The sequence below is a fragment of the Mauremys reevesii genome, linkage group 1, assembly GCF_016161935.1.
Source record: "Mauremys reevesii isolate NIE-2019 linkage group 1, ASM1616193v1, whole genome shotgun sequence".
Lineage (NCBI taxonomy): Eukaryota > Metazoa > Chordata > Testudines > Geoemydidae > Mauremys > Mauremys reevesii.
In genome coordinates this window covers 240,921,333-240,947,628 of record NC_052623.1, presented here as the reverse complement: position 1 = coordinate 240,947,628, position 26,296 = coordinate 240,921,333, and the positions used below count along the sequence as shown (strand labels likewise).

The 26,296-nt window shown below is 42.9% G+C and overlaps 1 protein-coding gene across 7 annotated transcripts in view; it reads left to right on the top strand.

Annotated features, from left to right (window-relative positions):
• The window catches only part of ABCC9 (ATP binding cassette subfamily C member 9), a 119,215-nt gene extending 96,198 nt beyond the window's left edge, over positions 1-23,017 (top strand). For 5 of the 7 annotated variants that reach the window (XM_039482129.1, XM_039482135.1, XM_039482104.1 and 2 more), the window contains 10 exons: positions 1,774-1,876; positions 4,251-4,352; positions 11,603-11,723; positions 12,446-12,576; positions 13,961-14,039; positions 17,165-17,273; positions 17,518-17,621; positions 18,486-18,619; positions 18,955-19,017; positions 22,672-23,017. In XM_039482129.1, coding sequence (XP_039338063.1) covers positions 1,774-1,876; positions 4,251-4,352; positions 11,603-11,723; positions 12,446-12,576; positions 13,961-14,039; positions 17,165-17,273; positions 17,518-17,621; positions 18,486-18,619; positions 18,955-19,017; positions 22,672-22,809 — 1,084 coding nt within the window. In that variant the 3' untranslated portion in view covers positions 22,810-23,017. Of the gene's footprint in view, positions 1-1,773; positions 1,877-4,250; positions 4,353-11,602; positions 11,724-12,445; positions 12,577-13,960; positions 14,040-17,164; positions 17,274-17,517; positions 17,622-18,485; positions 18,620-18,954; positions 19,018-20,685; positions 20,866-22,671 lie in introns of all 7 variants that reach the window. The other 2 variants (XM_039482154.1, XM_039482120.1) reach the window with 1 other exon arrangement.
• The last annotated feature ends 3,279 nt before the right edge of the window (positions 23,018-26,296 follow it).

The following is a 26,296-nucleotide window of genomic DNA, read 5'->3' as shown; positions in this document are numbered from 1 at the left end:
AATTTAGACCTAGTGTTGCAATGTGCTGAGTGCCTTCTGAGTACAGTACCCTCACCTCATGTTATCTTCAATGGAGGGTAAGTGTGCTTAGTGTCTTTCAGGAGGAGTTCAGCACCTCGCAGGATCAGTCCTTTTATTTTAGAAAACCAAAAGTAGGCTGGGGATGGCAGGGAGCAAGGGGCAGCCCTTGAGAAGCTGGAAGCATCAGGTTGGAAGGATCACATCTGGTCACTTGAATTTTCCACAGCCCCTGGTGAGAATCAAAGCCATTCCATTTCATTCATCTGTTTCTCCCTGTCAAACCAGCCTTCCATTTCCAGAGTCTCGGGGCTTTCTCAGCAAGCTAATGTTTACCTATTACTCTGTTAGTCACCCCCTACCTTCTGAGTTCATTATGTACCGGGATGAAATAATGAACTCTTTCAAGTGGTTTACCACAAAGCACCACAGTTAAATTAGATTGAGATTTCAGTGACCTTTCCTGTTTGTCATCTGACAGGATAAAAGTCTAGGAATGTTCAGAAGATGATCTGGATTTGGATGAAAATACGCAGATTGAGTGTGTCAGAGTTTCCATTAGGAAAACGGGAGTTGCTGCCAAATAGAAAGACACTAGCAGAATATTCACTGTATTTTCACCCCTCCCACTCACTGCTATGACAGAAAGTTCTTTGCCTACCACAGTTACGAAACATGTGAAATATAACCAAGAAAAAAACTGGGACAACTGGGAAACAACAAAGATGGCCTTCAGCCATCAGTGGTATGATCTTCTCACCGCAAGGTCCTGAACTTTTAAATACCAATTATTTTGAAATTGGAGGGATTGCAGTGGTAAAACAGTTTATGAGCTGTTGAGTGAAATTTGGCTATTTCTTTAAGTGATAGTGCTTAGGACTTGAATAAGTAGTATGTGAAGCAAGAAATGGCTGCCAGGTTGAGCAAGCACCAAAGGCCAGATGAGCTGTGGTAAATCACAATAAATCCCTTGAATTGAATGGAACTAGGCCAATTTACACCAAGTGGGGACATGCCCCCAAAGAGTAATTGTGAGGCTTACATAATCTACCAGTCTTTTATTGGGTATTTTACTGGTTTCTAAACACCATTGCTATTACAGAGGAGGGAAAACCAATTGGAAGCTGAAACAACCCATTCGCTTTTGTAATTTAGAAATGATTTATTATTCAGTTTTTCGGACATTTTGTGGCTGTCTGAGGAAATGGCTGAGGTAAAGGGTTGAATGGCGGTGGTGTGTCAATCGGCCTAATACAAGAAAGACACTGGTTGTGTTGAAGGATTCATGCAGTTGGCTTATCAGTCAGATTTTGGCTGAAATGTGAAATCTCTGCTCCACCCTTGCTCCAGGGTGTAGTAATTTGCTGTTGGGTTATCTCAGTTGATTAGCATTTTGGGAGGAAGAGGGGAGCCAAGGCTCTGCCTATTCCCTTCCCCATCCACCTGATTTTGTGGGCAGTTGTGGGTAAATAATGCCTGCTTAATGCTGCACATCCGGTCTGGTTAACCAGTGCAGAGATGTAAAAGGGGTTCTTACTATGCTTTAGGGACATGCACTCTGACCCACAACCCAACCCAGTGATACCATTTGTAGAACAAGGTACTGCCTAGTGTGAATAAGGTGTGCTTCTGAGGGGAGAATTTTCTCCTACGTTTGGTAAAAGACATAACAAGTTCAGGAAGCTGTTGGGTTTTTTAGAACAATTGAACGTTTTGTGCATGTGTGTTATAATGTAACCACTTTGCTGTTTGCAGGCATGAAGCCAGGTTTAAACAACATATGCTGGAACTGACGGACACAAACAACATTGCCTACTTGTTTCTGTCAGCTGCCAACAGATGGCTGGAGGTCAGGACGGTATGTACAGTTTAGTCCCTGCTATGGTTTTGAAACCTTGGAAGCAAACAGAGACTTTGCCTGATGCACAAGGCGAGATAATAGTTGAAATTAATCTCACAATGAGATATAACAGTTTTGTGTACAGTGATCCTTAAAATAGCTCAGGGTTGTTTATATTGTAGCAGCAAGGCTTTTTTATTAATTTTTTTAATTTTTTTTGGCTTTCTTGGCTTGAGGTAAGAAAATACAAGGCTACTTCATACTTCAGTGTTGAGATCTTGATTGTTCTGAAAAGAGTGCAACAGAAAATCTCTACATAACTTTGAAATAAGACTCTCTGTTCACAGAAATAAGTTCTACTACTGTGCAACAGCTGAGGCCCTGCCCAAGTGGAAACTATTTTCAAAGGGGCTTTGGTAGTTTTGCCAACTTTGCAAAAATTCTGTTTTTGGTTTTTATGCCACCTTTCATCTCTCAGGACCCCAAAGCACTTCCCAAATGATGGACCCAGGCCTGAGGCCCTCACTCATAGCCTGATTCTGCCAGGATACCCTTCAAAGTCCATAGGGCCATTTGTGGAGTAAAATACCGTTTGACTTGAGTAAAGATGGCAGAACTGGGCCCTAAGTAAGGGCCCAAGTTCTGGGGCTCAGTAAGAGCTGGGGATTTGGCAGCAATAAGCCCCCAAACAGAGGGTCAGATGCTTGGCCCTGATATAAGTTCTCATTGACTGGGACATAAGGAGCCTCCCTCCATGTTCATGGTCTCCATAAGGGTCAGACAGAATTATTGCTCCCTCCCTACTCACCTAGCATTCCAAAGAAGGGCCAAGGAGTAGGCAGGCCCATGTCCTTCTGCTCTGTGCCAGAGACTGTGGCCTAAGCTTCACCCTTGGAATGGTTTAGCGTTAGGTACACTTCACCTGCATATTGAGATCTCCGTGTGGCATTCTGCCTCCTTGGACTCCCTTGGGGCAGCACAGTTCTGCTCCATTTCTCACTCTGGACAGGATCTGGCTCTGAGTAAGATCTCAGGGTTCAGCCCCGTACAGTATTAATGAACTTCAGTGATGCCCCATTTGTACCCCGTAAAAGAAAGATGAAGTTAAAGGACAAAATCTAGCCCTGGTATAAGCTGTCGTAATTTCCATTAAAATCTCCTGATGTTGGACTTGCTGAATGTCAATGTTCATCAAAAATACATATCTCTTCTATCAGCTCTTTGGGATTTTTAATATACTATGTGGAAGAATGCAATGTTGCCAAGAAATAGCTAATTTGGCTATGTGCAATGGTATTGTTATCACACAGAGCCATATGGGTTTCAGAGTGACTGCATAGCTCCTATTCCAATAGCTGATGGAGACCCAAGTGTACTGTACAGAAAACGCACTTTCTTGCTACAGAGATTGGGTTAGCGGCTACTATCATCTTCATGTTAGCATTCCTACAAGCAGATGAATTGAGCAGTATTCATTGCAAATCATAGAGGGAAAGCTTCTTGGATAGAAAGAGGAGAAAAATCAAAAGAAAAAATGCTGACTCTGAAATGGCATGTGAGAATTGCAGTGGCAGATGATAAAATTTAGGTATCAATGACCTGACTGTGTCCACAAATCACATCAGGTACCTAGAAATCTACAGTTGATCATTTTTATCTGAAGTCCTGACACGAGCTGCAAAATTTGGATAATAAATTTAGAGGATGGATTGAGGCTTCTTTAAAAATGTGAGGAATGAGGTTTTTATCCATCTTTAAATATCTAGAGTTCTACAAAACAGAAAGCAGACTGCACCTTTAGGGTGAAGTATTCTCACTCCAAATGGGACAAGTAAAATTTTCAGCTAAAATGATGAATATAAAATACCTCCTTTATTTCATCATCCATCCATCCATCTATGAGTTTTATACTGGTCCCCATCACTCTAGTAATTGAGGAACTTCCACATACAATAAATAGCAATAGTGAAGTCCCTAATCGACTTCATGGAGTCTCTGGCACTTCTTCCTGTTTGGGATCAAAACTCTGCTTGGGGGTTGGGACAAAAGAGGGTATCAGTGTCATTTTTATGATGGAATGGATTTTTCAAAGAAGGTTGTTTTAGTGACTAGTCATTTTGGATGCCTGCTTCTTGGTGCTTTATTTGAGGCACTTAAATGGGTCTGATGTCGAGAAAGCACTTGTCCTCTGAATATCATGCTCCTTCAAAGTGTCTCATGTTGGGCACTAAAAATGACTGGTCCCGTCTGAAAACTTAAATGTCTGAACTGAGGGCAAGGGAAGTATAGAACAAGATGCTTTCTGATTTTATAAGGCTTTATTTTGACACTGGACTTTTCATCCAACTTGTGTTATAGGATCTATCTTTTCTTTTCCTTCCTTCCTTTTTAGGACTATCTGGGTGCTTGCATAGTTCTCACTGCAGCTGTTACGTCCATCACCTACGGGTCTGATTCTGGTCTTCTGGGCCTGGGTCTCCTGTACGCACTGACGGTACGTACCAAAACAAACATAAATAAACTTGAGACCAATCTACTAGATTTAAGGTGGTTTTAAAAATATAGATACATGGTTATCTTCCAAGTTTCTTAATCTCAAAAGAAACAATCTTGCAAATAATGGATTCAGGCCAAAGCTGAGTGAGTTCAGGACAACTTGGATTTGCTTCAGGTTTTGTGAGCCAATTTAAAAACCAAAAAGATTCCCAGGCCCCATGTGTTCCCAAGGATAGAAAGAAAATTAGAAGTACATACTAGCCCTTGTGTGCACTTTGTTTTGCACTGTACAATGTTGTTAAGGCTGCGTAACGTGAAACCTGTTGTAAATGACGATCCAACAGATCTTGCAAAATCAGTGGTGATGTCTCCACATTTTTGGGATCAACCAGATGCTGAGTACTGTTATATTCAGAATTGGATAGGTGAGTCCTGACACCAAGAGACAGGATTGGGGTTGGAGTCTCGAGGGTTGGGAATGGAGTGGTTAGACATGAAGTGTACTGGTGAAGGAGATTAAAGCTGCGGGTTTGTGCAGATTGCTGAGCAGGATAGCAAGTGGGCCCTGGACCTTTGAAACTCACTCCTTTCCCAGGTCCATAGACACTAAAGTTTGTTAGCCTTCAATACACACTACAAGGTCCATCTTTTATTCCTTGCTTGGTAAGAGATGGCTGGAAATGGGTAAGAAAAGGGTGGGATTTTGATGGGGTGCGTAGGGAGCGGTTGGTTAATTTTTGTTTTAGCAGAAGTTATTTAATTCGATCTGGGTGACAGATGGTTCTGTTGATAGGTGTATTTTTAAAAGATTGTCAAAGATGCCCAAGGTATGTCAAGAGCTTAGGATGGGTGCTCTTATGTTGTTGAGAGAAAAATAATTGAATAAATTAATGGAAGTGATAGGAAATAAGCCACAGGAGGAGGAGGAAGAGTCTCATGGATGGGGTGGTAGAAACAGGGGTGGCTCTAGGCACCAGCAAAGCAAGCAGATGCTTGGGGGAGCCCATTTGCAGGGATGGCAGCCGGCAGGGATCCAGCCTGGGAGCTGAGAACCAACAGGGGCCCTGGGAGCTGTAGTTCCTTGCCTAGCTCCCTGCCTATAGAGCCAGCCCTGGAGCAGGGAAAGGACTATATTTCCCAACATTCCCTTGGCCACTATCAACAGGAAAGGGAGGGGGAGAGAGTATGGTAGCTGAAACCTCATGCTGCAGCTTGCTGTGAATGGAGAGCTCACTGCTAGCATGGGGTGGCACTGTGAATGGGGAACAAGGAGTAGAAGGCTTTGGCCAGATATCCCCTTCAGAAGACATCCCCAGACTGGATTAGGGATACTGGTGTGACCTCACCTTGCAGCCCCAAAGAAGGAATTGGGTGCACTAAATGGAGAGTGCCCCTCTCTATCTGAAGCCTAGCAAAGGAGGTACATGGATCCCACTAGAATTTAAAATGAAAAGTAAGGGAGGGGAGCCTCTACTGGACCTGGGCAGCTTTAGAGACAGTACCAGGCACGTAGGAGGATTTCCACTTCTGAGCCAGGGAAGCAGAAATTGACTTTTCCTTTCCAGATATAGCTAATATTCAGAAAGGGAATCTAGCACCTGCCCTCCAGATTTGAACACCTCAAAATTCAGGTGTGCTCAAGCTCAATTTGGGCAGCTGTTACTTCATTTCTCGCAAATCAAATACACTGATCCACTGTAACTTGCTGTAGAAAAAGTAGGATAAGAAATGAAGCAGCAAGAAATGCTTCCCAGTGGTTTTTAGGACTGGAATTGCTATTTTCAACAGCTATTGCGCCCCCCCCCCTTTTTTTAAATAATTTTATTTGTTTAAAAGGAAGACAGTGATGTTGCATTGGTAAATTCCCCACAGAAACAAAGAGTGGAACAAAAGAATAATAAAGGCACCTCAACTTTTCCTCATTTATGGAGGACAGTCTTGTAATATGCATCCAGATATCCTCCAATCACACAAGCTGAAAATTGTTCCACTTTACTGCAGCTCTGTAACCATATGGGAACCAATCCTGTCTGTGTTCTGTGCACATCCAAAATTCCTGCTGAATGACCCACTCTGGGAGCGAGTTACCAGTGACCCAGGGCTGGGACAGGAGGATGGAGAGGAAGCCCAGGGCTGGGGCAGCAGGGGGTGTGGGTGGAGGGGGCAGTGGGGGGGGGGAAGAGGGGAGCCCAGAGCTGGGGCAGCAGGGGGCGGGGGGGACGGGGGAGAGCCCAGGGCTGGGATGGGAGGGGGCGCAGGTTGAGGGGGGAGAGCCCAGGGCTAGGGCAGCAGGGTGTGGTGGGGGGCCGTGGGGGGGGGGAGGAAGAGGGGAGACCAGAGCTGAGGCAGCAGGCAGGTGCAGGGGGGAGCCCAGGGCTAGGGTGGGGGCAGCTAAAAATTTTTTTGCTTGGAGCAGCAAAAATCCTAGAGCCGGCCCTGGGTAGAAAGCAGGCTGCAGTGCGCCATTTATGTAGCACTCATGCTAGGGAGGGTGGCTGGAAGCCAACTAGAGTGGGAGGAATTGGGTGTAGGTCTAGCACCAAGGCTGGGCTTGATGGTTGGAGGTAGGCTACCAGCAAGCGAATTCTCAGTGGCAGCCTTAAAGGTGGCTTTAAATCCCTTTTTATTGCTGTATCAGCACAAAGAGGGCTTATCAGTGGCCCAGGAACTGCTCCAATATGTTATGTTAACAGCACATTCAGAAAATTCCTTCTAATGCTGTTTAGTTAGCAAAGATATCTGGAAATTCTGAGATGTCCATTCAAGGTTTGTAACTACTTTGTATTTGCACTATGCATGCAAACACATGAGAGAGTCAGCTGTTAACTAAAGTTTGAGACAACACTTTAAAAAAAAAACACCTCTTAAATAATCTCTACATTGTTACCTCCCTTTTTATTCCCCAGCACATCACTTGCAAAACTTTGGCTGTGGTTCAATCATTGGCTACCCCACTTGACAGGTTTTCAATCGTTTCTCTTTGGGAGCCCAAATGTGATGATGTTTGGAACTGGATGACAGCAAAGCACTCATACTGCTGCTCCCTTCATAGCTCATAATCATAGACCCAGTCCCTCCCCAGTGCATAAAAGCATCCAAGTTCCTGGCAGTTACACAACCCTGATGCAGATTTAAATGAAATGCCAAGCTCTCTGAATGCCAGGCTTTTATATCAAATCTGTTTGCAATTCCCCAAGCAGCAGGTTTTTCCATAAACACAGTAAACCTCCAGCCTAGAAAGCTGAACAAGGAGTTAGGTGTCTAAATGGCAAAAGAATTCCTTCATGCTCTTCCTAGGATTACTCTGTCATTCTTGACTACTGCTGAAGACTCTTGATTGACACTAAAACTTATTTCAGTGCAAACTATTTACTATAAAACTCTATTGATTATTTGTAGCAGTGTTTGTTCAGTGGAAAATGAGTGGAATTGAGAATTTTGTTTTTCATAACAATTTTTATTTGGCAGATTTATCCCGCTTTCATTTTTGCGAACAAACTGCAAAGTATTTCCTCACTTTTCTGGGTTCATAGGATCATTTCACAGCCTATGGATTGTCTGGGAATTTAGCACTATACAAAAGGAACACCTAAAGTTCAGTTCCTAAAACCGTATTGAGGCCTCTCAATAAGTGGCCTAATTTTCAAATATACTTAGCACCCAGCAGCTCCCACTGAGGTCAAGCTACTTATTTAAGCACCTCAATGTGGATTTAGCCCCCTAACTTTACACTGCTGTTTTATAAACCTCAGCCTGTGATTTAGTCATTCTTGGTTAAGAATAAATTCACCTAAATTATATGGTATTGTTTTTTCACTCTTTGCTGGATGACTGACTTTTTGTAAATGCGGGAACAAAAAAAAAAAAAATCAGCCTGCAAATAACTTTGTGGCATGGCTTGCTTGCTCCCGCCTCTGTTCAAGCCCACATACAGCTCAGAGACCTTTTGCCAGTAAAACACCTCCTGCAATTTATTTGCAATATTTGTTTCCACCACTTTTACACTTACAGTCCTACTGAGGCCTCAGCTTCTGAGAGAGCACATACATGCATGGGTGCATACACACTCACTTCTCCTCTCTCACTTCTTGTGTCTTTTGTGTCATCTGCCAAAAGGGCTAAATTAGCCTCTTAGTTCTCCTCAGCCCATCAGTTAGGCACAGCTCTTCTTAATGAGGTCTACTCTAGAGTAATTAGAGTTGCAGTGACCAGAGCACTGGCTCAGCTGCAGTTGCCCAGCACCCTCTTCGTAAACATGTAGCCAACAATGAATCTCTTTGCTCATGCAGGCATTCAGACAAATCATAGCACCTCTATAAACAGAAACTAGTTGTCTAAATATTGATGGAAAAACAAACAAAAAGGCTTGAATATGGCCAATCCAAATTGCATGTCAGATTTTTGGAAACAAAAATATGAACAATACATCTCCTTATTTGAGTAGCTCTAAAAACTAATTTAACCTCCCCTAAAAAACAGATAACCTTGGAGGGATTTGGTATTTTTATTTTATTTTCCAAAGCTGTGTTATTGAATAGAAAGTTTTAACATTACATTTTATTCCCCTTTTATAACTAATTTCTGTTGCTGGTTTTTATTTTTTGCATTAACAAAAATACCTGAACATAATGTATCACAGAACAATATCGGTATGCTACTGGCATTCTTTGCAGAAAATAAGACTATATGTAGTATTGTAGCTATACAAAACTATATGTAGTATTGCTAAAAAAAGCCCTATACACAGTGTGACAAAGTGCCTCGTCTGCCTTGGTGGGTCCTGCACTTATAGGCAGATTTGCTTGCGTCAGAGATTCACAGCAGCTCTCAGTTTGGCCACTTTTGCTAGTGGCTCAAACCTGCCGTCCACTCAGCTAACCTCATCACTGGCCAGCATGGGGGAAACAGAGAACAATCCCCACAGTGGGTCATGGACAGGCCAGATCCCTTTCCAAATTAGACCGTCCCTTCTGGTGTTTCTCATAGACCGGGTCAACTCCTCCTTTGTCCGATCAGGAGTTAGGGGGATGGGGGGAACCCAGGCCACCCTCTATACCAGGTTCCAGCCCAGGGCCCTGTGGATAGCAGCTGTCTACAATGTCCCCTGTATCAGCTGTGTGACAGCTACAACTCCCTGGGCTATTTCCCCATGGCCTTCCCCAGCACCTTCTTTATCCTCACTGCAGGATCTTCCTCCTGAAGCCTAATCACACTTGAACTCTTCACTCCTCCAGCAGCACTCCTTCTCACTCCTTGTGCACACACACACCCTACTAACTCATGGGAGGTCCTTTTTTAAACCAGGTGTCCTGATTAGCCTGCCTGCCATAAGTGATTCTAGAAAGTTCTTAATTGGCTCCAGGTGTCTTGATTAGCTTGCCTGTCTTAATTGGTTCTAGCAGGTTCTTGATTGCTCTAGGGCTGCCCCTGCTCTGATCACTCAGGGAACAGAAAATTGTTCATCCAGTGACCAGTATATTTGCCTTCGACCAGATTCCTGTACCCCACTGGTCTGGGTCTGTCACAGCAGGTATATTATAGGTAGTGGTGCAGCTCCAACAATCTGTTCCTATAGCAGGTGATTGGCAGACACCACAGATTTGATTGGTTAAATGTATTCTCTCTACACACACATCATACATCATTTGAAACCTTACTATGTTTTCTTTAAGATGAGGTATGCCCTAGTGCTGTCAAATGGTGCCATTACCACAGAAACAAGAAAAAGCAATATTAAAATGACCACTTTGAAATATTTGTATTTCTCTGTTAGTTTAATATAGCTATGTATTATTTCAAGGGATAAAATTAGATTTCTTTGTGACCTCAAAGCATCACAACAACAATCACCAGGGTAAAACAAAATCTAATAATAATTAGGTACAGGTCTCATTGAAATGTAATAGCACTGGTGACATTTCTAGTCAACATCATTATCATCATCTTGTTCATTATATGATCTCTGCTGAGAGTGCATGAGTTACCACCGTCTTCATTGCCTTGGTATATGCACAGTTCTATGCAGACAACACACATAGTTAATTGTGCAGCAACCTCTTCTGGTACAGGCACAGCTAAGGAGTTGTAGAAGCTCAGATGCCCTTGGGCCCTTGAAGACTATAGGAAGTAGTTCATCATCCACATTTTTCCATCCATGTTGCAATGGTAAACCAATATGTGGTAGCTTTGACCAATAATAACCACATTAAGGTGTTAAAATTAACTTTAACAGTAAAAACTGTAGTCACGGTCATGTTGCAGAGTAGCAAAAAGTGACTCGCTCATTTTGGGTACCATTGTTTCACTTCATTTGCAGGCTTGTGCAACCACTTGACATCTCCACATCATATCACATGTAAATGTACATAAAATAAGCTTTCAAACGATATGTGAGGTGGGTGGGTGTAGTGTGGGTTGATTAAACGCCTAAAATATGGCCCTTTTTGGAGAATTGCTTATAGCCACTTGAAACTGCAGTGATCCCATTATTTCCAACTGAAAAGCTTTTTATTTTCTATGGTCCTCAGCTTTCTATATTTTTCTTCCACAACTTAAACAGCTCAGGGAGCTGCAGTCCTTACATTGCTTTAGGTAAAGAGAGGGAAAATGGTCTGATGAATGGGTTGGGATCATGAACAGCTCTCAGGTGCTCAGCTCACAACCATATTCCCTTTCTTTATGGCTGGATGGTGGAGGGGTCCCATAATTTATGGCAGCAGGGGTCTGAAACAGTTTTCTCTTGCAGGCAGGCATTATGGTATGGAAAAAGAAGAGAGCTGGCTTTAAAAAAAAAGAATTAAACTTATTTTTGACAAAAAATGGCTTTTCAACAGTAAGGAAATTTTCATGAAATCAAATGTTAGTTGTCCAATTTAAGGTGCCTTAGGTACTGTAAGTTGGGGGACCCACAACTCAAGGTGCTTCAAATCAATGGCCAGTTTGCTGGAGGTAAAATGCTTCTGTATCTTGAAATGGGGATAACAGTGCAGAACACTACATTATTGGGACATAATACATTATGTGGAGGGTGGGATGGAGACACCCTCCACATGAAAATGGAGACAAAAGGCCTCATTTAGCATGCCGCTGTACTAATTTTAACCTGGAGTAACTCCACTGAAATCAGGTCCACTGCGGTAAATCAGGCCCAAGGCTTCTACAAACATATCAAACCCGTATCCAACAGCGTAACAATTTACCAGACAAATCGTGTTTGACGTCTTTTCCCTTTCTCGCTCTGTGATGCAGATAACCAACTATTTGAACTGGGTTGTAAGAAATTTAGCTGACTTGGAGGTGCAGATGGGCGCAGTGAAAAAAGTGAACAGTTTCCTGACCATGGAGTCTGAGAACTACGAAGGCACTATGGGTATTGTACTATCATCCTTTTTATTTTCTGTAGGTACCATAAAAGCAAGGACATTTCATGTCTTCCATTCATGATCATGCAAAAAACACAGAGACCTTGGGCCAAATTCCGTTCTCATTTACATACAGAGGCAGATTAGGGGTTTGTGGGGCCCTGGGCCAGACTAAGTGGGAGCTCTTCCCCACCTCTTCCACCTGCATTCTCCCCCCACCCCACCTCAGCACTCCTGCCAGGGAAATGGGGTCATGGCATGGGGCCTTCCCACACCTGCCCGGTGCTCCTGTCGGGAAGCTGGGTCAGGGCATGGGGGCTTCCCCTGCTCCCTGGCAGGAGCGCCGGGTGGTTGGAGTGGATTGGGGTGTGAGGGCACCTCAATTGGCTGGGGTCCGTTGACACCGGCCCCACTGGCCCAGTGGCTAATCCGCCACTGTTTACCTGCGTGTACTCTCAATGACATCGAGAGTACTGCACAAGCGAACCAGCTCATCCTGTGCATCGAGATCAGGAAGCTCGGTGCTAATGGTCCTGTGCTGCAGTTCTCAGCTGCATTCCAGCACTGGTGGAGAGTGCAGTCTCAGCAGGTGCCATCTTGCCTAGCTCCTTTGGAACAGACTAAAGAGAGGATTCCTAACGTGCTTACAAATGGATGCATGGCAAAGGGGAAAGCGCAATGAGGGTGACTCAACTGTAGCATTTGCCTTTGTCTACTGTCAATATTTAAGACCCTTCTCAAGTCCCGAAAGACTGGCCACAAGAGGGGGAAATCAAGATTGAAGATTTGTGTGTCCGATATGAAAATAACCTGAAGCCTGTTCTGAAGCATGTTAAGGCTTACATCAAACCAGGACAGAAGGTAATGTGCCGTCCTCACTTCAGGTTGATACCTTTATAGCAACTTTTGTCATTTGTGGAAATGAGGACTCCTCACTAAAGATGGCCCACTAGTAAGAACAGCATCTAAAATACTTGAACGTATAGATGTGCAAACAGAGCCAACATTTTTTGCTGCACCCAAAGGATGGCCTTGTGGCTAAAGCAAAGGGCTAAGTTGGGAACCTATGTATTTCCACCTTCCTCACAGATTTCTTGTGTGGCACTGGGCAAGTTATTTAACACCTCTGTACTACATTCTATCCCATCTGTAAAATGAGGATGAGTTAGACTTACCTATCTTGCAAATGTTAATATTATTGATCATTTGTAAAGCACTTGGAAATCCTGAAGTGGAATGTATTATATACACCTCTACCTCGATATAATGCTGTCCTTGGGAGCCAAAAAATCTTACCACGTTACAGGTGAAACCGTGTTATATTGAACTTGCTTTGATCCACCGGAGTGCGCAGCCCCGCCCTCCCGGAGCACTGCTTTACCGCGTTATATCCTAATTTGTGTTATATCAGGTGGTGTTATATTAAGGTAGCGGTGTATATGGTATTATAATGCCATATAATATATTTAAAACTATTAATTATATTATTATAATAATCATTATTATAAGTGCCGGAAGCATCATCTGCAGCAATTATTGTGATATTAGATATTTCACTTTTATATTGGCTATAAAATATTTGATACTGCCTTTTTTAATTGCCTTTGGTGGGTAGAAGAGGAGTCCCTTGGGCCCTGATGCAGCAAGGAACTGAGGCATGTTTCTAAAATGAAGCACATAAGTAGTCAATGGGACTGCTCTCATGCGTAATGTGAGTCGCATGTTTAAGGGCCTTGCTAAATCAAGGCCTTGGTGGGCAGGATAACCTGTATGTGTGAGAACAAGAGTCACCATGACCAAGCATCTGATCCAATTTATACCCTGAGTGCTCAGTATTTTGCTCATATCTAGCACCTTAAACCCATGGACCTTAAAGCAGACATTCACTCCTGATGTCCCCTTAAGAAATGCGCTGGTGAATAGAGGATGAAACCATGGTTACATACATGTCCCCATCACCACTGGATCTGTTAGCAATGTAGGCAATCATAACTATCCCATCACTGTGCTCCCCAGCATCAGTAGCAGCCCTCATACGAATGCTCCTTGCGGGAGTGCACACTACGGAACCCTCTCCCAACTCCTGTGCTGCCGTATGTTTGTCCCTTTGTTTTTAAGTTGGCTTGGGGTTTTTATCAATATGGGTAAAATTTTACATTTCCTTACTGGGTCTGTGAGTTTGGTTTATAATTCCCTTCTCCCCAAGACTGACTTCAGAGCAATGACAATTTCCTTTGCTTTGCAGGTTGGGATCTGTGGTCGCACTGGCAGTGGAAAATCATCATTGTCTTTGGCATTCTTCCGAATGGTAGACATATTTGATGGTTAGTTGCTAAAGATCCTCATTAGCACCTAATATAGCTGTAAAACTGCTACCCTGTTCCCTACTCCAGTTCTTCAGAAGCAAGCAAGCAGATGTAAGGCTTATTTCTAGGCTTTCTGTCCCCTCAAAACACTTGTTTTGGATCAGGTGTATTACACCCAATTCTTCAAAGTCCAGAGCACCTCCTGGCAGCAGCATTCAGTTCTGCAGGAAGTGCTCAGCTCATCCTAGGATTTGGTACTAAGTCCCTATTTTATGGTCTGAAAGAATAATCTACTGTTTCTAGAGAAAATATGTTACTCTCTGGTGCCCATAGATTTTCCCCCACAAACTAGACATCTGCCATAACTAAACGTGGTTCAGTGTGAGTAAAATAGAAACAGGTATTCAATAAATGCAGTTCCTTGATATTTTTCTTTTTTTGTGGCTCCCCACTGTTACAATAGAAGCTGTCTAAGGATGCTGATGATTTTGGAGGCCCCTGCAGTACTCTTATTCCGAAGGCATTCCATCATTTCCACCCAGAACTGATTATATATCCGGAATGTCTGCCCATGAAATCCAGTCAGATATGGGAGGATAAATACATCAGATGCTCTTAGTTTAATTCACAGGTTTATGCCCATCTTTCCTCTCCATCTCTCATATATCTCCTTTCTGCCTGTCTTTCTCTTTTATTTCTCAACTCTTCCAGTATCTCTGATTTTTCTTTCTTTGGAAAACATTGACTTTCTTCTCATATTTGCTCGACTTTTTCATAGTCTCCCTTCAACTCTCCATTGTCCATCTCTCTTTCCCTCTCCCATGTTAGACTGTCTCTGGTCCCTTTGCTCCCATCTCTTCTGCTCTCTGTCTGAAGTCCTGGCTTCATTAAAACTCATCGGCAAAGCTCCCATTGACTTCAGTGGAGCCTGGATTTCATCCTCTGCGTCCATCTTGCTTCCTCATTCTGTTAGTTCTTTGCACTCACCTGTATTCCAGGTGACTCCTCCCCACCAAGGATCACCAGCTTTCTGTTCCTCTTTGGGAGTTCACTTCTTTTACTCTTTTTTCACCCACCCTCTCTCTTTTCTCCGGCATCCTGCCCTAATGTCCTCTTCTTCCTATCCTTAGTTCCCATATTTCCTCTCTGCTCTTCTCTGCCTGTCCGACTCAGGCCTTGTCTACACTACCGGGGTAAGTCAACTTAAGTTACACTACTCCAGCTATGTTATTCACGTAGCTTAGGTCAACTTACTGTGGTGTCTACACCATGTTGGGTTGATGGGAGACACTCTCCCATTGCCTTACCTTACCCTTCGCATTCCGGTGGAGTACCGGAGAGCACTCTGCTGCTGATTTAGCAGGTCTTCACTAGACACACTAAATTGACCCCTGCTGCATCGATCACAGTAGTGTCGATCCCTGGTAGTGTAAACATGGCCTCAGGCAGCCCCATTTCCTCTGTTTTCTTCCCAGACCTCCCCAGATCATCCTGTTTTCCCCTCCAGATTATGTTCCCTCATTCACCAGTCAAACCAAATCCTCTTTCCCCACCCCGACCCCAGCCCCAAGATCCTGTCTCCTCATTCTCAGATTCCCCATTTTGTATGTGGGAAGGCAGAGGTGGTTAAGTTTATGCTGTCACAGCTGAAGGCCAGTGATCTAATTTTGCCCCAGTGAAAATGTAACATAATCATATTTTAAACAGTATGGAAGAAATCCTGGCCCCATTGAACTTCAAGGATGTGGGTGATCCTGCTGCAGTCAAGTTAAGCATGTGCTTATGTGCTTCTCTGGGTCAGGGCTAGAGCACGCAGCACCTTGCAGGATACAGCCTTGTATGGCTTACAAACTACAAGATGAGGAAAACTGGCAATGACAGATGGGCCGCTTGGAATTTCCATTCATTTATCATGGCCTGGGTGAGATCTGGTTTTTCTAACCATTAGCAATAGGGCTAAGAAGTTCAGTTTAGGCACATCCCCATGTTGGGAGCACCATGGAGCTACACAGGATCTCTAGAAGAAATTGTGCAGCACAGAGGCAGTGTCCCTGCTGGGGCTTCCCAGTGCAAAGGCAGATTGAGCCTGATGGCTACATCCCTCATCTTAGTCCCTTATATACACCTGCCCCCCACAGTTCCTGTGCTCTGGGAAGCTTGTACCTGGCTTCTGTGCATGGACTTAAGGGGAGAGACTTCTTATGCTCTTCTCATCCTTTCCTACTTGCAGAGCAGCTGGTCACAATCTGGCCTGTAATTTTTTTTTTCTCTAAATGCCAAATGTTGCCACACCTCACACACAACATGACAATTTTCCAGGTGAAACCCATACACTCACTGACTTGATGTGGTGATGAAATCCCCTTTACGTTAGTGAGTATTCCAGCTACTACATGCAGCTTCCTTTATTGGAATGACTTGCTGGGGCTGCAGGGTGATTAATGCAATTGTTCCCATTACTCTTATGGTAGCTGAACAATATGCATTGTAATTCATCTCTTCTCCTTCCTTAGACGACGCTGATCTATGGAAACTGACACTAATGAGATTAAAATGCCCGAAAGCTGGACATGTTCTTAATTTACTCAGCCACATCCCGTGAAAAAGTCACTCAGTTTAGATAAATCTTTTTAAAGTTCTAGCTGTGCTTTGATATTTCATATTATGGCTACTTGAGTGCACTGCACAAAATAAACTGGCATGAATTTGAAACAAAGGACCCAATCCTACTCTGACTGAAGTCAGTGGGCCCAGAAGAGGCCAAAATATGACAACTACATTACCTCCTCTTGTTCTCTCTTCCTCTATTTGGCTGTAGATCTGAGAGTGCTCACACTAAATTATCTTTTTAACGGCATCATCAATCATGCAGCATAGAAGCAAAATATGTCCTTTAAGGGAAGAAGGAAAAAAAAAAGAAAAGAAGAAGAAAGAAAGAGAGAGACAACAGTGCCTGGGCAGCAAAACGCCTGTTTTCTTCTGGGTTGTGTTATTATATATGAGCACCTTCCACATGTTTATAGAGCCATAAACAGCTGAAGGAATGCAGTCAGTCTCAGGCAGTTATGTTTAATCTTTCTGTATGCTTCTTACAAATAGTATGATGCTTGTGATGTCCTCACTTTGTGTGTCATTTCAAACAGGGAAGATTGTGATTGATGGAATAGACATTTGTAAACTGCCCCTGCATACCCTCCGTTCCAGACTCTCAATTATTCTCCAAGACCCCATACTGTTCAGTGGTTCCATTCGGTAGGTATCCATTCTCATTGTACAACCTCTAGGGTTGCATGGGGGTGTGCATAGGAGATGATACCACAGAAGTAGCTATGGGATGGGGTGATATGCAAGGGTGGGGACCTTAAATTCCTATTGCTAGTTCCACAATCTTCTCAGAGAGCTCTAGTAACATAATACCGCAATGTGGCCTGGGAATAGGCCAGGATGCTGGAATATAACAATAATTTCTGGATCTTTGTCACTCTTTCCCCTGCAGCTTTAATTTGGATCCAGAGTGCAAGTGCACTGATGATAGGCTTTGGGAAGCTCTGGAGATTGCTCAGCTGAAGAACATGGTCAAATCATTGCCAGGAGGTCTTGGTATGTTTGAACAAGGCCAAGTACCCATGAATCTATGCCAACCCATAAAACAGAGCCATATCTATATATAGCTAAAAAGAAACAGTTTGATTTGTTGATGTCTCTCTGTAGAACAAGGGGAGCGAACTGTACGATGCATTCTATACTTTGAGCCTCCCTGTAATGGATGTCAGGCACTTGGGCCCAGATCCTAAGACATATTTAGATGCTTAACATTAGATACCTAAATACCTTTCAGGATCTGGGCCCTGATGAATATTCCAACAGTATACCAGAGAGAATGTACATGCTGTGCTGCTGAATGATGTTTTAGCTTTCTACTTATTTCAGTGAAATATTGATGTGGCACATCAACAGGTGGGGATGGGGGACCAGTTGTCAAAGGCTTAAAAGCTTTTAGTCTTGCAGCAGCAACTCTCTGATTGCCATATGAAGCTCCAACAGCTGTATCTCCTAATTGTATCACTGATTGAGCATTTCCCTTTGCATTCCAGGTCTGGTTCATGAAGGAAACCAACTGTACACATTCCATATTATTAAAACATAACATTAGGCCTTCCCAAATATGTTAACTCCTTACTCCATGATCATGTGAGATGGTCTATTGTCCTCATGGTGATAGTCCCAACAGCTGTGTTCAGTTTCCTCAATACCACTTCATTCCAACACTCATCAGAGATGATATTCATTGTATTTTTCAGGGGTATTACTGATGTTTGAACAGCTCTTACACGGAGATTTTATGGTGTAAATTGAAAGTCATTTGTGATATTGATTTGCTCTTTCATTTGTATGGGCAACTGAATAAAACCCTGAGACAACAGCATTTAGATGGCATAAGCCTTAAAGCTAACTATGTTACAGATGCGGTGGTAACAGAAGGGGGAGAGAATTTCAGTGTGGGGCAGAGACAGCTCTTCTGTCTGGCCAGAGCCTTTGTTCGCAAGAGCAGCATTCTCATCATGGATGAAGCCACGGCTTCTATTGACATGGCCACAGTGAGTATATCAGTTACATTGCTGCTACTTGCTTTGCCTTTTAAGAGGCAAAAAGAAATTAGAAGTTGAGAGCAAGAAGTTGGTACTGTCTTCCCTAGCTGTCATTCATTATAACTTGTTTTTTAATCTTTCAGTTATTTTGTTTTTAATTTTGATTTCTGTGGTGAGGGGAGAGGGTTAAAGATGAATCCTGCTACTAAGCTGTGTTGCATCGCGTCAGTGAGCATCTACCACACAGACAGAATGCAGTATACTGTACGGTCCTGAGTCTTTGACGGTGAAGGGCACATAGTGTGTAAGAGAACTGAATAACTCTTGAACCTTTTTGTTGACAGGAAAACATTTTGCAGAAGGTTGTGATGACTGCCTTTGTGGACCGCACAGTTGTAACGATAGCAGTAAGTATCAACTCCAGCAGATGCCCCTCCCCACTTTCCTCATTCTTGCAGCCGCTATACTTGCTTTTCACCAATTAATTATTGCTATGAAAATAAAACTAAGACACAGGCTCAAACCTGCATTTGGTTCCACAGTTTTGCAAATAGTTTCTATCTGTAAGGTGGGCCAAGTGAAAACTCTCAGATCTGAACAACCAGAACTTTGCAGTGGAGTTTGGCACCGGAATCTGGATCCCATTACAAATTTTCCCATTGAGCTTAATCTCGCTACTCAGCTCAAATTAAAACACGGGATCCTACCCCCACCGAAGTTTGGGGCTAGTTCAAAATCCGGATTTGAAATTTGCTGCTTAGACCCATCGCTAGTTTCTACAACTGTAACATGAATTGTGACTTTAAAGGCTTTTCAGTACAGTGTCTCAAATTGGATTGTTCTCTCCCCATATGCCTTTGTTTTATTATCATGGTTTTAAAAATTGAAGACATGGAAAATATTCAAATTTAAACCAAAAAACCAGTTGGGGCAGCCATAAATTTTGTGGGGTCAGAACCCCCACAAAGTCTCTGCACTTTGGTCACCAGGTTCCTCTCAGGCCGGGTGCTCCTAGGCCTCTTTCTCCCTCTCCTTTGGCCAGGAAGACAGTGCTTGGCTGTTGGTGGCTGCCTTGGCTGGCAAGATAGTGATCTTTCCCATAAGGTAGGGAGGCAGCTAGCTCCTGCCTCTTTGCCAGTCAGCCCCAAACTGAGTCAGGCTCCCTCCTTTTCTCCCCTCCCCAGGTCTGGCACTGGCTGCAGGTATAATTGGGCGGGGCTAGCTGGGCCCAAAGGTTCTCTTTAACCCTTTCCGTGCTAGTGGGTGGTTTCTCTGCTTCATCACAGCTATGCACTAACTGTCCATGTGGACCCTGTTGATGAGCACTAAAAGTTCCCTAGTACACTTTGACATAGTGCTATAAAACCCTGTACATTAGTGCTCACTAGGGAACATATAGGGTGCAGCAGCAGAGCCCACATGGACAGTTAGTATGTGGTATGCTGGAATGCTGTAGATTTACACCTCAGTTTATCACACATTAAGTGGTTGTGTAGACATGCCCTACTTGATCTGGTGCTTCCTTTTGGCCATAAACTCTGTGACTCTAAAATATATATATTAAAGAGACCTTAAAGTAATTCCACCCTGTGATGTGCTTAGTTGGCAGTCAGATGTTTTGTGTGTGAAATAAATTTTTGCTTCAACAGCTGTTTCACTTGCTTTGTCTGGGGTATGATCAATTGGTTAGCCCATGAGATTGGAATCAGTTCTACTGGGTTCTGTTTACAGTTGTAGCAGTGACTCATTGTGATATCGTAGGAAAATCGCTTAATCTAGCTCATGTATAATGTGCTTTAAGAACCTCAGATCCATAAAAGCATAACAAACAAATTCCCATTCATAAAACTGTCATTTCAATTCATGTCTGATTTGTACTGTTTCTCTCACTAAAATACTGCTTGTCTATGGCCTTCTGTTTTCCACATCGCTGTTTGGAGAAAAATAGCATTTGCTTATTTGGCTTTCCTGTTCTTCACATAGCATTTTCCTTCAGTTGGCTTCACGTTCTTTCTTCCTTTGTGGCTGATCCTTCCTCCTATTTTTTCTCCCCACCTATCTGTTCTTCTTTTCAGCACCGAGTGTCTCAGATCTTGGATGGAGACATTGTGTTAGTCCTTTCCGATGGTGTTCTAGCTGAGTGTGATTCTGCTTCAAACTTGCTCCTCAAAGAGGATGGCCTGTTCACCACTTTGGTGAAGACTAACAAGTAGACTCTCTCAGTCCACACTGATCGCAAGACTTCTGGCTCTCTGGTAGTTACCTTTAGCTCTTTAATGATCTTAGCTCTGCTACCATTCTGCGGCTCTGAGATGACAGTACAAAAGGCCATTCATTGCATTCTAGTACTTTCAAATGTTGTTTCTGTTTTTTAAGTCCAAAATCCTGCTTTAATGAATGCACTAATTATCTTTAATGGAGTAATTAGTCTAATAACATAGTAATACAAATTATAATTAATTACTTAATAAATAATTGCTTTAGAAAATAATATCTGAAATGAGTTGCATATGTCTGTCCAGATCTTGGTGGACATGAGTCCACATCGCAAATGACACTTTTGGTGGCAGTCTCAGAAAAGAGACCAAGGACTGAATTAGCCTGGAAACTGAACTACCATCTCATCTCTAAGGATGCCCTTCCAGATTGGGGTTGAGATATACTGGTAGGACAGCATGGGGAAGAACTTGCACTACCATTTTTAGTGTTCTATGGTTAAGTGGCAGAGTTCATTCATTCTCCAGCACTGTCACACACACACACCAGTGCTAAATTCACAAAAACAAAACAAAAAATGCATTCAAAGTAAAGAAGCATAAACGTTTTATTCCCTTAATGCTATTGTTGCCTCTTGGACTTGGTGCAGGACACATGAGTCAGCCCAAGTGTAGGTGAACTGTTCCCTTGGGAATGGCCAGATGACACAGATTAGTGGTATAAATCAGTGTCTCTCAAGCCTTTCCAGACTACTGTCCCCCTTTCAGGAGTCTGATTTGTCTTGTGTACCCCAAGTTACACCTCACTTAAAAACTACTTGCTTCACAATCAGACATAAAACTACAAAAGTGTCACAGGACACTATTACTAAAAAATTGCTGACTTTCTCATTATTACCATATAATTATAATAAATCAATTGGATGTAAATACTGTACTTACATTTCAGTGTATAGTACATAAAGCAGTATAAACAAGTCATTGTATGAAATTTTAATGTGTATTGACTTCACTGGTGCTTTTTATGTAGCCTATTGTAAAACTAGGCAAATATCTAGATGAGTTGATGTACCTCCTGGAAGATCTCTTCATACCCCCAGGGGTACACGTACCCCTGGTTGAGACCCACTGGTGTAAGATTCAGCCTTGCCTGAAATGACAAGTCCAAATCGCACCCATATCAACCCAGCCCGCAATTCTCTCTCTGGCACAAGAATTGGATTCCATGCAGTGTGTGTGGTTTTAATACAAACATAAAACTCAAAGTCTCATCTAATCTGCATGATCACAGAAAAAACAAATGGTACTTTTTCTGAGTACAATTTGCCTGTGTCCTTGATCAAGGCATCCCAAAGAGGAAAGTGTATATCAGTGATCGTGTACCTATATATAGCAGGGCTTATTCCTGGGACCACATCCATGAGTTTAGTTCCAAATGGCCAGTTCCATAGGGTCCAATCATGGAGAGTGCTGAGTTATTGAGTCAATGAGCATTGAGTATATTCTGAATCTCTCAGGAGCTGTTCAACACCATGCACCATGGGGCTCAATCTTGCGGACACTCATGAACATGCTTAACTTTACATGTTTGAGCAGTCCCATTGAGTTCCAAGGGGCAGGTCACAAACAGAAAGTTAAGCATTTGCATATGTATTTTCAGGCTCAGGGCCATGGTTGTAAAGCACTTTGAGATCCCTTGGGATTAAAGTTGCTGAATAGGACCTTATCCAAAATTCACAGAAGACAATAGAACTCCTACCATTGACTTTACCAGGCATTGGATCAGGTCCTAAACAAAGGCTATTATTATAATGAGAATTTCTGCATGCTTTTGTTTTATCACAGCATCGGGTTCACACCATTCTGACTGCTGACCTGGTCATTGTGATGAAGCGAGGGAATATTTTGGAGAATGACACACCAGAGAACTTGTTGTCGCGGGAAGACAGCATCTTTGCTTCTTTCGTCCGGGCTGACATGTGAAGAGTCAGTAAATCGCATGCTGTATTTTTAATAGCTGATTTTTAAACAAATGAAATCCAAATATTTTCTATTCAATGTAGCATCACATTAGCCTTTTGGAAGGTTTTTTTTCCTTCATGTTTCTATCTTTAAATAATAAAACCCATTGCAATCCATGTATGCCTCAAAGCAATAAAAGTGTCACTGTACCAAATACCATTAAACTTCCCACACACACGTTTGTGACAGTTTGATTTCTTGGGCGTTTGGCGTTTTCCTTGGGAGTCATCGTTGGCATTTTTCTTTCTTGTAATGAGCAAAAGCATGTGCTGCTTTTAGGAATGGCATATGTTACTCTGGAGCCAGTGGTCACATGGTTTAGTTTATCAAGAGAGCTAAAGGGCCTCCAGGGTATCTTCCCCTAGGGAAAAAATAACTACATGACACTTGGTGTGATCGGATGCATTCCACAGACAAGCTTTGCCTGCCAAAGTATCTTTGTAAGCCAAGGATAAAAATCTTCCCTTGAAAGCATAATGTAGCAGCATCCAAAAATGGAAATCCTCCTCTCCCCGCCCCCTTTAATTCACATGTGCAAGTTAGAATAATGCCATCTTCTAAGTGCTGCGGTGGTTACCATCCACAAACCTATCAGAGATGCTTAGCCTTTAGCAAGCTTCCCTTATGTTATAATGGCTCGCACTCTCTTTCCTATGCACGTGCATTTTTTCATTACATGCTGGTGTACTGTCGGGCTGAGGCAGGAATCTGCTCTTCCTAATGGTGATGGCAAGACAATGTCAAATGGAAGAGCTGGGATGTTATAAAGTAAAAAATGAAGCACAGTATTTTCAAAGCCTCTTGTTAGGCTCCTAAATCCATGTCTGTTCTATGGACTCTTGAAAGTCAAAAGGCCAAACTCATCCCTGGTATAATTATATTGGCTTCAATAGGGTTACACTGGGGATGAATTTCATTCAGTATGTTAAAGACTCTGTATTAAGCTAAATATGGACTTGGAAGCCTGGCTGAAGTATTCCAGTTAATATGTAAGGCCTGACCTTGCAATTAGACAATCATTAGGAGCTATGCATCAATCTTACCCTTCTTGTGGTATTCTCTTATCATGGCCCTGTGACGGGTTGGGTCACAGAAACTCCCTCAAGACTGTCACTAGATGTGCTGGGATACCACTAAGAATAAACCCCCCTGCCAGAAAAGACTTCTCTCCACTCCCGTCTTGCTGACCTAGACACACCAGTCGGCTCCAGCACAGACCAAGAGGCTGAGCCATGCCCCCCCTGCAGTTCACAGAAACTAAAATTCACTTAGCCCAGGGGCTTCTCAGTTAACAGGGACTTTCCCAGGACCCAGTATTCAGTCTTTCTGGGAGCCTAAACTCCAAATAAATCAGTTTTACTCTGAATAAAGCTTATACAGGGTAAAGTCATAAATTGTCCGCCCTCTACAACACTGATAGAGAGATATGCACAGCTGTTTTCTCCCCCAGGTATTAATCACTTACTCTGAGTTAATTAATAAACAAAAGTGATTTTATTAAGTATAAAAACTAGGATTTAAGTGATTCAAAGTAATAACAGACAGAACAAAAAAAACAGGAGTACTTGTGGCACCTTAAAGACTAACAAATTTATTTAAGCATGAGCTTTCGTGAGCTACAGCTCACTTCTTCGGATGCATAGAATAGAACACACAGACAGGGGATATTTATACATACAGAGAACATGAAAAGGTGGAAGTATGCATACCAACAGGCAGAGTCCTTCCACCTTTTCATGTTCTCTGTATGTATAAATATCCCCTGTCTGTGTGTTCCATTCTATGCATCCGAAGAAGTGAGCTGTAGCTCATGAAAGCTCATGCTTAAATAAATTTGTTAGTCTTTAAGGTGCCACAAGTACTCCTGTTTTTTTTGCGGATACAGACTAACACGGCTGCTACTCTGAAACCAGACAGAACAAAGTAAGTTACCAAGCAAAATAAAGCAAAACACGCAAGTCTAAGCCTACAACATTGAGAAACTGCATACAGGTAAATCTCACCCTTAGAGATTTTATATTTTCTCTCTCTTGTGGGCAGAAACCCCTGATGTTCAGGGAGTTTACATGCATGAGGAGCTAAGCAGTCACTTGGAAGTTAAGAAATTAGATTCTTCTTATATTGCAAGAGAGAGATGACAAGCTTCACATAAATTGCCACAGATCTACCAGATCTCATTGTGTTATAGCTGCTGTGCATATTATCTTATATATACTCACCAGGGACATATGTTGAACTTTGCTTTTTTGTGTTTTCCATTGACGGAGAAGGATGCCTTTGCACTAGCATTCCCCATTGTTTGCATGGTGCTGTTTTATTTTTCTGGATTGCTGTATTAAGAATGGTACAGAAGGTATGAAGTATTTAAAATGAATTGTTCCAATCAGGGGCGGCTCCAGGCACCAGCATGCCAAGCGCATGCTTGGGGCGGCAAGCCACTGGGGGCACTCTGCCGGAAGCCGCGGGACCAGCGGACCCTCCGCAGGCAAGCCACTGAAAGCAGCCTGCCTGCCGTGCGTGGGGTGGCAAAATCCCTAGAGCCACCCCTGGTTCCAATTTTCTTTTAAGGTCTTAAATGTGTCCCTGTTTAGGGAGAAGTTCCCATAGGCTTCAGAGCAGGCATGTCAAAAAAGAGTTAGCTCTATAAAGATTCATTTTCTCTGTTTTCAGTACTTTTCTTTCTCTGCTGTAGGGTGCCTACTGTCTCCCTTTATCCTCCTTCCCTTCCTTCCTATCTCCTTATACCGCCCCCAGCTTGAGACTCACGAATATATCCCTGCATGCGCTCTGTGGCCCCCTCAACCCTTCCTGACAGTTCCACGCCTTCCCCTCTGTCTCCAGCCTCCCTTCTGGCTGCCAGACATAGCTCCCCACTCCATTTCTCCATATTTATTCAGGGTTAATAGGTAAAACCAATTTTTGTTTTACCTAATGCAGCCATAACTACAACTGGGACTACCTGTACGCTGCTAGTTGTTGGTTGTTCTTTTGGGGAGTGGGGAGCCTGATAATTACCTGGACTTGACATTTCAAACAATATTGTTTGTGAATGGGAAGGTCATTTTTTTTAAAAGAAAATAAATCAAGCCAGTGGAGCTGAGGTTTTCTAATTCCTAGCTGAACTGGCTGTTTTTTTCCCTTTGCCTTATACTCATTTCAAATATACCCTGTTTGAAAGGGTTCTCTGCCTAACTACCCACACTCTTGCTTTCCTTATTTTGTTAGGAAAGACCGTTATAAAAGCTTGGAGAGGTTTGTTGTGTAACACAGAAGTATCTAGCAAGTTTCCTTAGCTGTGCCATTGGCAAATGGTAGTTTCTCTCCTCCAATGAAAGAACTAAAAAGAGAGAACTCTTGGGATGGAAATCTTCATGAGGACCCCCTTCTGGAGACCTCCCAAGTCTTCCTCTCCCCACCCCCAAACATGTCTTGGCATGGATGAGGTTTG